General features: G+C 32.4%; 1 protein-coding gene across 1 annotated transcript; it reads left to right on the forward strand.

Annotated features, from left to right (window-relative positions):
• The first annotated feature begins 882 nt into the window (after positions 1–882).
• Positions 883–12,067, forward strand: LOC18609198 (chaperone protein dnaJ 15). The gene is made up of 12 exons (XM_007044215.3): positions 883–1,179; positions 1,426–1,607; positions 2,382–2,505; positions 6,638–6,717; positions 6,819–6,930; positions 7,002–7,106; positions 7,330–7,380; positions 10,466–10,555; positions 10,654–10,762; positions 10,856–11,004; positions 11,092–11,145; positions 11,449–12,067. Exons 2-12 carry the CDS (start codon positions 1,480–1,482, stop codon positions 11,668–11,670), a joined length of 1,224 nt encoding a protein of 407 aa, XP_007044277.1. The 5' UTR covers positions 883–1,179; positions 1,426–1,479; the 3' UTR covers positions 11,671–12,067.
• Positions 12,068–15,062: the final 2,995 nt, after the last annotated feature.

Raw genomic sequence — 15,062 nt, forward strand, 5'->3', positions numbered from 1 at the left:
TTAATTAACTCTTTACTAGTTATACTTGTGCATTTTACTTTTCTTTGAAGAGTTTTGAAAATTTGTTCTTTAACTTAGTTATTCTTAATGTACTCTTCAAATTATTTTTGATACATTTTGATAAAAAAACAAATTTGTAAAAATTATTTTTACCTTCCCTTCATTGAAAACTGGATTTGAGAAAAGCAATTTTTAAAAAATTTAATTCACCCACCATAAATATTTTTATATTATTATTAAGCTTACATTCCTAACAATAAAGCTTGATTGTATGTAGCTTCCGAAACCACATAATTAATTACCAATAAATACGAATGAAATACAATTTCATGAATTAATCATGTGTTAATTTCGTTTAGACATTGGATATAGGCTTGCTGTGGGATGAATAGGTCCGCTGTTAGATACTGAAAACGTTATGGTAACGTTTCGTGTGAGGGAAGTAGGAGCACATTTCTTACAATGTGTCCAATTAAATTATATTACAATGTTTATTTTGTAATAGACTACTGCAATATAAGATTGCAATGCAATCACATTACAACCAAGGGATGTAATGTGATTGCAGTTCAAAACCAACACAATCACGTTATATTACACTCTACAATATTATTAAAGTTATTTTTAGCTTTTAATTTTATTACTTTGTTTAAAATATTTTATAATATTATAATTAAAATAAAAAATATTAAAATAAAAATATAAAAATTAAAAATTAAAATAAAATAAAATATAAAAAATTAAATTTTATATAATATTAATAAAAAAAATTAAAATAAAATATATAATATAAAAAATTATATTAATTTATTCATGGACATTGGACATGACATCATTCACTATTCCCATTTCCATCTTGTTGAATTATGGTGTTGAAATTTCCACAAGAAGAAAAATAGTAAACCAGAAAATACTAAAAAGAATTGACATCAGAAAGAAAAGAAAAGGGAGGTGGGGGTGCCAAGGGGGAACGGAGAGGGAAGCCAAATCAAAGAAAAGAGAGAATCGTGTATTTCTTACGTCATCTCTCTGTCTCCAAGTTCGTATCTGAAACAAACAGACAAACAAACAAACAAAAAACCAGAGTCAGGAAAAGAGGGGCAATTCTTCGTAAGCTCTGGGGTTCTTTAAATTTGAAATTTCAAAACCCTAGCTCCCTCATTTTCCCATTTATTCTTTGTAAGTTAGATCTTTGCTTCCTTTTTGTTGTTTTGTTATTTATTACTATATCTTTGCTTTCGCTTTTCCCTAGAGTAAAAAATGGAGCGATCCAATTCCGCGTTGATATCTGTGTAATTCTTTTTATTTTTTTTTCCTCTTTGAAGAATGTTGATCTTTTATTGTTTTCCTTTTTTCGTTTCTAGATTTGTGGATTTGCACGTGATTTGAAAGTATAATTTAGACATATTTGAATTGAGTTTTTAGATTGAAGAAGAAAAAGAGGAAGTTTCTGATAGAGAGATATAAGGAAGAAAGGAGATGCGTTCGAAGAAGATGGAAGGAACATCGGCCCCGACTATGCGTCGAGACCCTTATGAAGTTTTGTGCGTTTCAAGGGATTCCACTGATCAGGAGATCAAAACTGCTTATCGAAAGCTAGCTCTCAAGTAACTTCCTTATTCTTTTCTTATTCAATTTTGTCGGGTGGTTTTTTTTTTTTTTTGGCAAAGTTTTGGTTGCTTTAATAGTATATTAGATTTCAAGCCAATGGAAAGCTTCTGATTGCAAAACTTTTGTATTGAAGTTTAATTGCTAGCTGGATTATATCTCAATGAGGCTAGTGGCTTAATGGGAAATTTTGCAACTTCTTGTCAGTGAAAATTATCGAGATTTTACTTGCAAACCTCTCAGCATGTTGTTGTTAACTATGAAGAGTACTTATGATAGTAGGAAGTCTCTTTCCAAGTGGATTCTGTGTTAGAATTGCTGACAATGAAAATTAGAGTCGAGCCAGTTTGTTTACAGAACAACTGTATGTTGCTGAGCTTTCAGCAAACCTTCCTTTGATTGTGCCAATTCCTCATGTATTAACTTCAGTGAGGATTTATTTGTTGTCCTTTGCAAGTTTAGTGCTTCTTGTGTTTTATTAGTTGTTATGCAAACATTTCATATATTAGCTGGTGACATTATAACAGTGGTGCCCAGCCAGCTACCCACAAACTAAAATTAGTGACTGAAATTTGAAATGTTAATGGAATCTTTTAGACCAGATTTGTACCATCACATTCTTCTCGATCCCTGTGCATATGACAGATTTATTGTATCGAATGCCATGAGAATTATGATTGAGCTACTTAGATTTAGCGTTACAATCAAATACTCCTTTGTTTGGGTTATTTTTAGCTTGGATTTTTATATTTGCTTTTTTGTTCTTTCTACAGGTATCATCCTGACAAGAATGCCAGCAACCCTGAGGCTTCAGAGCTTTTTAAGGAAGTTGCATATTCTTATAGCATTTTATCTGACCCAGAAAAGCGAAGACAATATGACAGTGCAGGGTTTGAGGTGCTTTCCATTCCTTTCTTTTCACATTGTTTTAGTATTCTTCATTTTGTTGATGTTGTCTTTTATACGAGTTTGTATGTTGTAACGAATTAAGCATTGCAACATATGTTTCAAGGTTCATTTCCTTTATTCAGTGTTCCTGTTCAGCATGGATTTAAGTGTTCTTTTTAATTTGAGTCTCACTTTCTTGTTGAGAAACTAAGAGTTTCTTTCATTGGGATTGTTGCAATTGCTGTAAATTTAGCTTTTATGATGAACTTCAGTTCAAAAGAAAAAAAAACTAGTTTATGATGAGAAGTTTACATAAACTTCTGGTGGTTCTGGTGGACCAAGAACTCTTTTAGGTCAGTTTAGAAAAGTGACTTTTAATCCCCATAGTATGATTTAGTTAACTATTATGAAATGCTAGACTCAATGGTAAAATTGAAATTGCTTCTATTGATGCTATCTGGGATATATTTTGCCTGGATTCTCTTTATTATTGGGTTTAAGGCAGGGGTTGTTAAAGCCAGAACCAGGAAAGCCATATGCAGAAGCAAAATAGATAGCGGAAGGTGCTATCTCTGACATTTGGGAGTGGCCTGGGTACTGATTGAATTTTTTTTCTTATATCTTTATGTCTGAAATAATTGCCTATTAAAGAGGCATGAATTATAGGGAATGCACAGTGAAATGGCACTCAACTTGAAGATCAGGTATATCATAGAATTGTTTGGTTCGTATCTTTCTTTGGGATGTCTTGAAAGAATTCTGATTCATTAGGTCTGATTGTGAAAATGAAAGTTGATGCCTTATAATGACAGATAGTTAGATTTTGGATGCCAAAACATGTTATGGGGTCAATATGGGCTGTTCAATTATGTGCAGTTTTCTTTCTATTTTGTCTACCCAAATTTGGATAGTACATAACAAGTGCATTTTTCAGCAAGTTTTAAGTGGTTTTTAACAGATAATGATCTCTCTCTCTCTCTCTCTCTCTCTCTCTCTCGGAAAGGGGAGGAAAAATGGAAATGGAGAAAAGCCGAATTAGTTGGGAAGAACAAAGAGAACCAAGCAAGGGGAGAATCTTATTCTCAAATCTCAATATCTCACTGATTAAAAGCTGCTCTAAACTGAAATAAAAGACTTATAGGTTACTCCCTGAGCCCTAGCATTAATACGAAATACCAAATATAACCATAATGGCCTAATAATTCCTTAAATACTAACAATGTGCAATTGAACCCATAACATGTATGAAATTATTAAAACCAATCTTTAAATAATGTAATCCTTCTATAGACATGATCTTTTCTTGCATAAATGTACTGATGTTAGAGAGAACTCAACCTTGAGTTTTGAAGTGTTGGATAGAAGGAAATGATTAGCAAATGCTTGAATAGCAATGCCAACAATAGTTCTAGATGTGCATCTGCATTTCTAATAGAGCTTCTTTTACCTCATCCTTGAACACTCAAATGAACAATTTTGATGGAACAATTTTTTACCAAAGAGAGTATTATTAGACTTCTCATATGGTTGGATGGACCACAACTTCGGCCTCTAGATCAAAAAGAATAAATTCAATGCAAGGATTTTCATTTAGTATGCCACAGTAATCTCTTTACACGCTTGGACATCCATGAATGTGATATATAAATCTTTAGATCCAACGGGCAAAATCTCAGCATTTCGAACTTCAAAATCTAGTTGTTGCATGTCCAACTTTTCGGACAGATCATATTTCATTGCATTTATTTGTCAACCTCCACCTCTAGCTTCAACAATTTGATTCATCAAGACTTAATTATTTTTTCACATTGTTGTTGTCTTTAACCTCAACAATTACTGACTTGGTTACAAATTTAGCATCTTCATTGTCAACCTATAGTTCTTTAATTTCCACAACTTTTGTAGTTACAACATCAGTTACAATTGGAATGTTTTCTGCAAACATTTTGGAGGAATACCATTTAAGATTGTGAGGTTGAAAAGGAAGATAGAAACCTTTGCATTTGCACTAATTGATCATATATATATATTTTACTTGCCATTCTTCAAGTGTTTTCTCACTTGGAAACAAGTTATTTTAAGGATCATGGTATTTGTAAAGTACTGAAGGATGAAATTATCAAGACTGTAACTATTTCTCAAAGATATTAGCTCATCAAGTGCATAAAGGCTTCATTAGTATTATCTTCCGAATCATGAATTAGTTCAAACTAGTACATTTTAAAATCTCAAAATAAATGCTTCATAAACTGATTGTACAAAATCTGACATTCAGAGGCTGAATCTTGTAAAATGGATCTCAAAAATTGAACTAGGACATCAAAATTAGTGGCAAAGACTTTTTGCCTAAGCTTTGATGTGACATTACTGATGTCAGTGGTAATGTGTCATGTACATGTTAGATAATGTAGTTGTTGATATAAGTAAGCAACTTGGTGGCTATTAGCGTCAGATTTGATTGGCAAAAAGACTGGCGACTACTTAGGTGATTGTTGATGTTGGTCTTGTGATGTGGCTTAATAGAAAATAGGGATTTGGATTATGCATCCGGCCAATCAGCAATTTATGTTTAGAATCTGAATATGTCACAGGTCTGTAGGGGGTTGTTGTGTATACTTGCTTAATATGTTCTTTTCAGTTCCCCTTCTATATGGAGTAATATGAATCATTAAACTTAAATATTGAAAATCATCTAGGAAGACATCAAATTGGAAACATTGACTTGACGACATGGGACAAGATTGTGCTTATGGAAGGAAGTAACTATTTAGAGATTTGTTTTACCAATGTTATAATTTTTTACAGGTTCAATTGTAATTTTTAGTATTTGAAGAATTATAAGGGCATTTGGAATTATATTAGGTATTTATTTATTTTTTGTTAAGACTTATCAAGGTGCCTATTTCAATTTCAGTCCACCTTTGGGTTTTCGGTGGTGATATTTTCTTTCCCCCAACTTCCGCCTCTTTTATTCCTTATGTCTGCCCCCTTTCTTTATATTTTCTTTGTATTCTGTATGTATTTTTTCCTGTTCTCTCCCTTTTTCTGCATCATATAGCCAATACCAACTAGTTTGTTAGGCTTAGTTCAGTTCAGAGAGATGATTTTCCCTTTTTATATAAGATCTTTTTATTTTCACCTATTATGGAACTAGGTCCTTGATTTATTTGTTAGGTGTGTGACTCTTTTAGCTCATAATTAGATCTCCAACTTATATTTTCAATATTTTTACTTTTATATTTGCCCCAAGCTATTACAATTTTAACCAAAAGAGCACATTATTTATTGTAGGACATAGTTTAAATTGTAAGTTTTTGAAGATATTTGTGTGTAGGGTGGATCTCTGAATTTAGTTGTAGGATATTGAGTCTAATCCAAAATATGGGGATTTCTTAGAAAGAGTTGGCTTGTTTGGGTTCTTTATGGGAGATGAAACTCTCCTTGATCATATTAAGGATTGCACAATTTGCAGCATATCTTGGTCTCTCTCACAAACGCATTTACATACATGCAAAGAGGGAGGTATTTATGTGCTTCCTTTGATTGATTGATGGACACATGCCATGGAGACTTCTATTGATGTATATCCATCCTCCTTAAGATTATAAATATCTCCTAAGATCATCAATTGAGGATTTTGGCTTTTATTTTCTTTTAAACTTTCCCTCTAGTTTTACCACTTGAAACAGGAAACCCTTGGTTGTAACTATTATTTATGATCCCTACATACTTTATCAAATTTCCTTGTTTTAGATTAACGTACTTTGCAATCAAGTGCTAAATTACCTACCTTTGCTAACTTGAGTTATGTAACCATCCTCATTCCCATGTAATTTGAATTTCCTAGGTGTTGCTTGCTCCTCCTGCTTCTATTCTTTCTAAATCCCATTAAATATTGTTGTGCTACCTCATGCCACTGACTAAAATTTAAAGAATCTATCTGTGTTAATCATTGAGAGCACTATTTTAGTTTATAAATTTCCTTGATGATGTTGTTAACTCAAGATTGTATAAACAGGGAGTTCGTTTCCTCCAATTTTATTTCTTTCCTCTTGTTCATAATTTCCACCTTCTATTCCGTTTATGATGGCAAGCTTTTGAAACCTATTGCTTTTCTCTTTTTTCAACAAATGTTTACAAGGCTGTTGAAGATTCGATGGATATGGAGATTGATTTGTCCAATCTGGGAACTGTTAATACAATGTTTGCGGCATTATTCAGGTGAGACATCCATTTAAATATTGAAGCTTTTAGGCATCATTTAGTTATTTCTGAATCACTTATTTGTACTCTTACACTGCTTCTTCAATATATTTGTGTAGCAAGCTTGGTGTCCCCATCAAGACTACAATCTCAGCTAATGTTCTTGAAGAAGCTCTAAATGGAACTGTCACTGTTAGACCCCTTCCAATCGGAACATCAGTTAGTGGAAAGGTGCTTACTTTCTTTCTAGCCAATGCACAATACTCTTTCACTTCCCTAAATTCTTATGCATTTTGCTGCAGGTAGACAAGCAATGTGCCCACTTCTTTGGTGTAACAATAAGTGATGAACAAGCTGAGGCTGGGATTGTTGTGAGGGTAACTTCAACAGCACAAAGCAAATTCAAGGTACATTATCTATGAAACTTTTCTTTGAATGATCTTCTGTTCTTTTGAAAATGACTATGAAGTGTTTGGTTGCATGTCCCAACTCATCACTTCTCTTTCTGTTACTCTTTTGCTGTGTTTCTACGGTGTGCATGTCCATGTGTATGGGTATGCATCTCTATTAAGTGACACTATGTCAGTATTATATTAAAACTCACTGTTTCACTAATGTAAAATTTTTCAGTTACTTTATTTCGAACAAGACATCAATGGTGGCTATGGTTTGGCCCTACAGGTACTAAGCACTTGTCTTTGATCTTGTCCTTTCCAATTTGTTTGACTGACCTATAATTTTTGTAGTAAATGTTCGACTGGAAGTGTTAGTTGTCAAGGTATTCCATACAAGTATTATTTCATTTATTTTTCATGTGATTTTTTTTGCTATATCTTTCTAGTAATATGGATGGGAACTTTTAAGTGACAGAAACAAAAACAAAATATATCACGACCTACCTTATACTTTCCATATCCTCAGTGAGAAGGCTGGTGGAAACCTGGTGAATAGTTTTTAAACAAATTACTAGCTATTGCCTGCACAAGCAGTCTGTACATGAGCATGAGTAAGTTTGTTCTGATGGTATATTTGATCTGTACATCTGTGATTTTTGGTCAGAGGGGAATTTGAAAAAGCTAGCGGTTTTAGAGTTAACTTTTCCCTTTCTCTTCGTCTTCCCCCCTTGCATAGCCTCCCTCTTTTTTTCCCTTCCTTTTCACCCTGAACTTTTCCTAGATAGTTTAATCTCTCTGCATTATGGTTCTCCTTTTCACAAGTTTCATATGTGCGCTACCATATTGAACTATGTAAATATGTTGCTACCACTTGACAACCTTTGTTGGTGGTGAAATTTGTTCTCTTGCCTGTAAAATAGTACTTGTTTGATGGTCTGAGTAGCAGTAGGATAGGTCATCATGATGGTCCAATCAGTTGCTATATTGACTACCCAATCTTCAGCAAATAAATTTTAGGCTCATTGTATATTTCTGAAGTACTGTTGTTTTTCACTTTACTTCTTTATCTATTGTCCCTAGTGTACATCATGCAGAGTAAGATGTTTTTAACTTAGGCTGGATGTACTTACCCTTTATTGGGTGTTAATAGATGAATACTTTATATGTAGTTACAGAGTGACTGCTCATGTGGTTGTGTAAAGTTTCAAACATCTTTTTATCTGTTTGTTTAATTTTATCTGCTTTTTGCTTACTCTTTTCCAGTTCTCTACTGGACAAACATTGATTGTATGGTTGTTTTTGGGAAGAAAATGAGGAAACATACAGTTATGTTAGTAATTACTACAGCAGGATTTGGTGATGCCCTCTTTTTCTTCTTTTCTATTTTTTTTTAAAACAAAGTAGAAGGAAAGAAAAGTACTTTTCTGATTTTTGGAAATTTTCCATAAAGCATGCTAGAAGCATTTTAATGTCTTCTTTCTTAAATATTGATAAAATAAATTCTTTAACTGCTAAAGATATTAAAAACGAATTAGTTCAGAATCTTAAAATACTAGGATTTTAATGAAGCTTTATTTTGTGTTTTTAAGCTCTTTACCATGTTGCAATTTTAGTCCTTAAGTAATAAAAGGAAAAAAAAAAACTAATATGTTAAACAAAAGTATCCAATTGTCAAACAAAACTAGTACCATGTAAGCCTTTTTCGTTGATTTTAACTAACTTGTAATAATTTAAAGAGACTTAGGAGTTAAATTGAGAAATGGAGAGGTTAGGGATCAAAGTGATTCGTAGAAGGTTAGAGACAGATGGCGCATTTTATCCTAATATATTAGCACAGAGTATCAAGAGTAAAATTATCCACTTTTGCTTCTAGAAAAGTGAAAGGCAAAAGTTTTAGCCAAGTTTTGCCTTCTGTTTTTTCTGGCTTTTTGCTGAAATAAATATTACAATAAGCAGCTTTGGCTCCCATTACTTTTTCTTACATTTATCATCACTAGTAACACGTGTGGGGTTCATGACAAATGACTTGGTTTGTAACAGCCTCACTTGTGAAAAATGTTGATGGGTATATTAGAAAATGATGAAAAAAGAGTAATGGTAGGAATCTAATTTTCAAACCATAAAATTAAAAGTTGCAGCAAATTTGATTTTTTTTTGTTTGTTTTTATCTGAGTGTTATGCATTCGGAAGGAAGACAAAAAGGGTGTAACTCTTTTCTAATCTTATTACCTTTTTGTATTATTTGTCCTTGATTCATGTTTATTGGATTGCTATTTTATCTTATTCTGATCTGGCATTAAAAGGCAATGAACTTCTCGTAACTATGATCTATCAAGTAAATATTAGCTTTGCAACCTATTTTGTCATCTTTTTGTGGAATAAAACTTTGATCTCAATTGTCAAGAATGGCTTCTTTTTTTTTCTTTTTTTTTTGTTTTGGTATGTGTGAAAGCCTAAAGGATGTAGCTCTTTACCATCTCATATACTTTGTCCTCCACTCCTTAAGATTCAAACCTGAGACTTCCTAGTTGAAGTCTCATGTTCTAGCTGTAAGGGCACCCCTTTAGGACAGTCAAAAACATCTTTAACTCTCAGTAGAAGGTATTTTAAAGAAGAATGGGTATTCTTATTGCAGTCTCTCAGATCTATTGTTCATGTAAGAACTGTGGATGCTGTACTGGGCCTTTTGAAAATAAGTACAATTAAAGTAGCATACTCTGGATTGGAATGAGTGCATTCAGAGTTAATTTTTAGAGTCACTGTCTTTGTATGTGTATTTCTATTATGTCTGTGTATATGATGTTGGTGATGTTTTGTATTTGCTTGTATGCCATTCTTTCTCTCTATTCCAATGATTCACAATTTTAGATGTGAAAATTTATCTGACCAGCTGGTATCCTTGGCTGCTATATGGTACAAGTCATGCACAGCATACACCAAGATAAATCATGTAAAAAGAAAACACCTGCACACAACTATGTTATGGTGTGCGTGCACATTTAATACTTAAAAACAGCAAGTCATTTCTGCAGTGACAAAAAACAGTTTTTTTTTTTTTTTCAAGTACTTGAGATTTTTATTTTCCCTTTGCTACTTTCTGTAAGCTATTTTGTCTTTGTTCCTGACATGGTTCATTTAATGTTGTACTAGTGCTCTAGTCTTTCTTCAATGAAAGCTTGTGTTGATGTTATATTAGTGCTTCAATGTTCAATGAAAGCTCTTGTGGTCATCGCTATGATGCAATTTTCCTTTTTCTGTCATTGTCTTGGAAGTTCAAGGATATTGTTACTTTCAGTTGTGTTTCTGAAGTAATGAGCCATTTATTCATACATTTATTACTTTCTATTTATGATTTCATTGTCTGTGTACAGGAAGACAGCGAGAAGACAGGCAAAGTGACATCTGTTGGCATGTATTTCTTACATTTTCAAGTATACAGAATGGATTCCACTGTAAATGCGGTATGTAAGTTGTCATTTATACTTTATATTTTTTTTTCTGCTGGATGTTTGGCTTCTTGTTGTGGTAAGAAATGATGATTTATTCATGTGTTATGCAGTTAGCAATAGCTAAAGACCCTGAATCTGCCTTCTTTAAAAGGTTGGAAGGTCTTCAACCTTGTGAGGTTTCAGAACTAAAAGCTGGCACACATATATTCGCTGTTTATGGTTGGAGCAGTTTGTTTTGTCTGATAGTTTAGTTAAAAGTATGTTTTGGAGTATTTGTGTTATTGGCTGACTGGTTTGGCTGATTTTTCTCAGGAGATAATTTTTTCAAGACTGCTACTTACACAATTGAGGCACTTTGTGCTAAGTCATATGAGGATACCACCGAGAAGCTCAAGGATATTGAAGCTCAGATTTTAAGAAAGAGAAATGAGTTGCGGCAATTTGAAACAGAATACAGAAAAGTATAAGTCCAGCCATGTTCTATTTGGGGCTTGTTATAACTGAGTTGTACACATTTGATCTCATATTTCTGGTGGGATATTTTGTAGGCTTTGGCACGCTTTCAAGAAGTGACCAACCGGTACAGCCAAGAAAAGCAATCCGTATGTTTTGAAATCCCGGCTCTCTATAAATGTTTTTCATCTTGCAGTCATACTGTCTTTTCTACATTTATGCAAGTGACTGCATGTAGAAATGCATAAGGATATGTTTTTCTGTATATATGCACATGTCACGTAGTTACGCAGTCTAATAATTTCATAAATGGCTATAGAAAATGCTCCTTAGCTTCTTGATATTGCTAAAAGAGTAATTGCTCATTTGGATTTAGCTCATTTTTGAAGTGTAGTAAGAGTCATATAAATAAATTGCTGGTTTGACTTCAATTTTTGGCATCTAAAACACAGGTAGACGAGCTGCTGAAACAGCGTGATAGTATCCATGCTACATTCAGTGTAACAAGGACGCCCAACAGTATGAATGTTAACGTAAGTAATGGAAGTACAAGCAAAGTTCCTGGTGAGGCTGAGAGTCCACCGGAAGATGGAAACTCAGATGGGAAGGATAAATCAGGGAAAAAGAAATGGTTCAATTTGAATCTGAAGGGATCTGACAAAAAGCTTGGATGAAATGGTATTTAGATAGGGTTCATGAGAGGTTTAAATGCCCACCATGGTTTGAAATATTTGCCAGCACTCTGCTGCCTGCCAAAGCTTGCCTTGTATTATTTATTCAATTCTTTTCTCCACCAAGGTTGTCCAGTATGTCATGTTACAGTAATGGTCCTGTATGATGAGTTAATTTGGAAAGCAAGTGGATGCAAGTCTTTTGTATTCTTATTTGATCAAGTGAGCTCCCTCTTTTTAGCAGTCTCAAAGTTCCTAGTTGTCTGTGTAATAAGAAATTCATTTCTGTCTCTCTTGGCGTAACTATTCAATTGAGGCCTTCAACTGATGGATGGACGAGTAGATTTGCTCGGATATTATTGCTCAAAGCACATATTGGCCATGTGTGTTGTCTTTTTAATGATGGGTGATCGCAATTTCAACCATCTCTTTCTTGGATATTTTAATAATGCACCTACTCCAAAATTATTATCATTTCCTAAGCAACAATCTGTAGATTATGATTTATCAGCTGCATTTATTATCATTTCCAGTGCACAATTTACTTGTGTGACAAATATTTTGGGTACTACTATTAATCATTTACTTTTGATTATCTTTCAACTATTGTTGACTACTTGGCGAAACAAAAACCCAATGTTCTCTTTTTGTAAATCCCTTTTTTTAAAAAAAAAAAAAAAAAAAAACCTAGAAACATTCTGGACATGAATTACAATATATCTTATCCAAAATAGAAATATAATAATCAAGGAGTAAGATTGAGTGTGCAGTAGTAGTCCTATTTTACACAAATATTTACTCCGCTCATACCAAATTTACCATACTATTTACTAATTGAACCATAGATGAGCATAAGAACTAATTAATAGGTGGTTATCAAAAAAATAAAAGAATTTATTTTTAATTATTTTTAGAGAAAGAAATACAAATATGATTTTTTAAGAAGGTTGTATTGTCTCTTTCTTTTAGGGCATGTTTGGTTGGGGAGAATAAAATAGTCATTCCTTTCCTATTCTCATTCTTGATATAAAACTGCATTTGGTTAAATAGAATGACTATTTTTCAAAATAACCATTCCAAGAGAAGCCTGAATAGCTGTTACCAAGACCCCTCTTGATAATAGCTATTCCAAATTGTTGGAAATAAGAAAAGAAGTTGATTAGACAAATATACCCTTTTACAATTTAAAAAATTACCTTATAAAAAATACTAAACCTATTTTTTCTCTCTCTCTTCCTCACTCCTTTTATCTTTAATTTTAATAAAGAGTATTTATTTCTCATCATAGTTTTTTTGTTTTTTAATTAAAAAATCTTTAAATTTTAATAAAGGGTATTTTTATCATTTATCCATTATTCCTTAACCATTCTTAAAATTATTCCTGCCAACCAAATAATAGAATAAGTAATAATAGTAATTTCTATTCTATTCTATTCCCATGAACCAATCTACATAATAGCTATTCTTCCTCTATTTTATTCCCTTAGAATGATTATTCTATTCCCATTCTATTCTTTCCAATGAACCAAGCATGCTATTAAGGTTTCATCTTAATTCATTTTGGATCTATTAATATTCTGAATTGACTTTTCGCCTCGTAATTTCAAATGTTGTTAATGAGTGTTAAAAATAACTAAAATGCCCATAAAATTAAAAAAAAACAAAAAAATGTGGAAAACCAGGCACTGTCAATCTCTTACAACCATGTCCCACCTTTTCCCCTTCCGAAAGCCTCGATCGCATGGGTGGACCTACATTAATAAAAGTAGTGTCACATGACACCATTTATTCAATGAAATGTCAATAATTTCTACATATTATACTATTTATGATAGACTGTTTATTTAGTTAATGATACTAATGAACTAACTAATATTTTTGAAATTTTGTAGGGAGTGGGGTCTAATATTATAAGTCAAAGTAGATTTATCAAAAAGTAATTTATATACTAGTATTTAAATACTATATGGAAAGACAAAAATTTCTTTCTATAATTTAAGATTTTATTAAAAAAGTTAAAACCTAAACTACTCTCCTTCCACTGCAAAAATTCAAGTCCTATTCTTGAGACCAGTAGTGACACTTCCTCTTCTCTGTCCCTAGCTGTGTTTTTCACTCTCTTAAAACAAACTCACCGAGGCTTCAATTATAAGTAATTTTCAACCTAAATTAAGTTTTTAAATACTTCATGTCTAAATATTTTTTGATTAATTTGATAGTTTAGGTTCATAATTATAATCTAGCTTAAAAAAAGTACTATTGCATGTCAAATAATATCTTGAAATTATGAGTTTTTCTTTTTTTATTTATTTTATAGATATATTGTTTGATTATGTGAATAGCCTCGAAGATATGATGAAGCCAACATCTAACTGTTGGTAATGTCCTTGAGCCAATTGGATTGGTCAAAGAACATATTGTCACGACCAGGTATTCTCCTCGAGCCCTTGACAATCGCCGCGATATCTCGATAGACATTCATTACCCTGAATACCAATCAAAACCTCGCAAGGCTTAATATCAGTTTTTGCACCTTCCCTGTGAGCAATAATTACTAAATATCATATTTTAAAAGATTATAAGCTATTTCCAAATCAAAACAATAATAAAAAAAATATTTTTCTGTCTCACGAGGGCATTTTGGTCATTTTTTTCAAAAATTTTGAAACCTGCTGAAAATATAATATATAGGGGAAAATACACATTTCATAACTAAAAACAAGTTTTTACTTCTAAAACGTTCATTTAGGGTGAAATTGTAGTTAATAGAATAAAATAAAAATATTAAATGAAATATTCTATTTTCTTATAAAATAATATTTATAGAATTTTACGTAAATAATTTTTATAGCGTAAAAGCAAAATAAATCCATGCATATAGTAACACAGATAACTAGAGTATGTAATTTAATTTACAATAACGTGTGGGCTCCCAAATGACGAAAGGTAACAAAGGCTGTGGACCTACAATTTCTGAAGAGGCGAGTCCAATAATAACCCTCGAAGTAATAAGCTATTTATGGACTGTCCTGATCCTGGAATGACTGGAAACGAGGGTGGTGAGTTTATATAAACTCAGTGACTAAACAAACATCATCTAAAATATCTAAAGTCGAGTAAATGGAGACAACTTAAAATAATTCATCGTACTATGATTCATAACGTTTCAAACTCATTTCAACTAAATAAAATAATTTCATTTCACTCAAATAATCAACATGGCTTATGAATTTTTTAAAAATTTAGTTCGTGCCAAAACTCATTCTCGGGGATACCTTGGTCGGGGCATCCAACCGAGTCCGCCAAGGCTATTAAAGAAAAGTTCATATACGCATAAAATACATTTTTACGTTTAAAAGCATAACCGTTCATTGGCGTTGGCTGAGTTCACCCTC

This window comes from Theobroma cacao, chromosome 2 (genome assembly GCF_053813885.1).
Source record: "Theobroma cacao isolate CCN51 chromosome 2, ASM5381388v1, whole genome shotgun sequence".
NCBI lineage: Eukaryota > Viridiplantae > Streptophyta > Magnoliopsida > Malvales > Malvaceae > Theobroma > Theobroma cacao.

Coding starts and splice junctions, on each gene's coding strand:
- LOC18609198 (XM_007044215.3), top strand. CDS start 1,480: ATGCGTTCGAAGAAGATGGAAGGAACATCGGCCCCGACTATGCGTCGA. Junction 11,005..11,091: donor TTGAAACAGAATACAGAAAA/GTATAAGTCCAG, acceptor GATATTTTGTAG/GCTTTGGCACGCTTTCAAGA. Junction 11,146..11,448: donor ACAGCCAAGAAAAGCAATCC/GTATGTTTTGAA, acceptor TCTAAAACACAG/GTAGACGAGCTGCTGAAACA.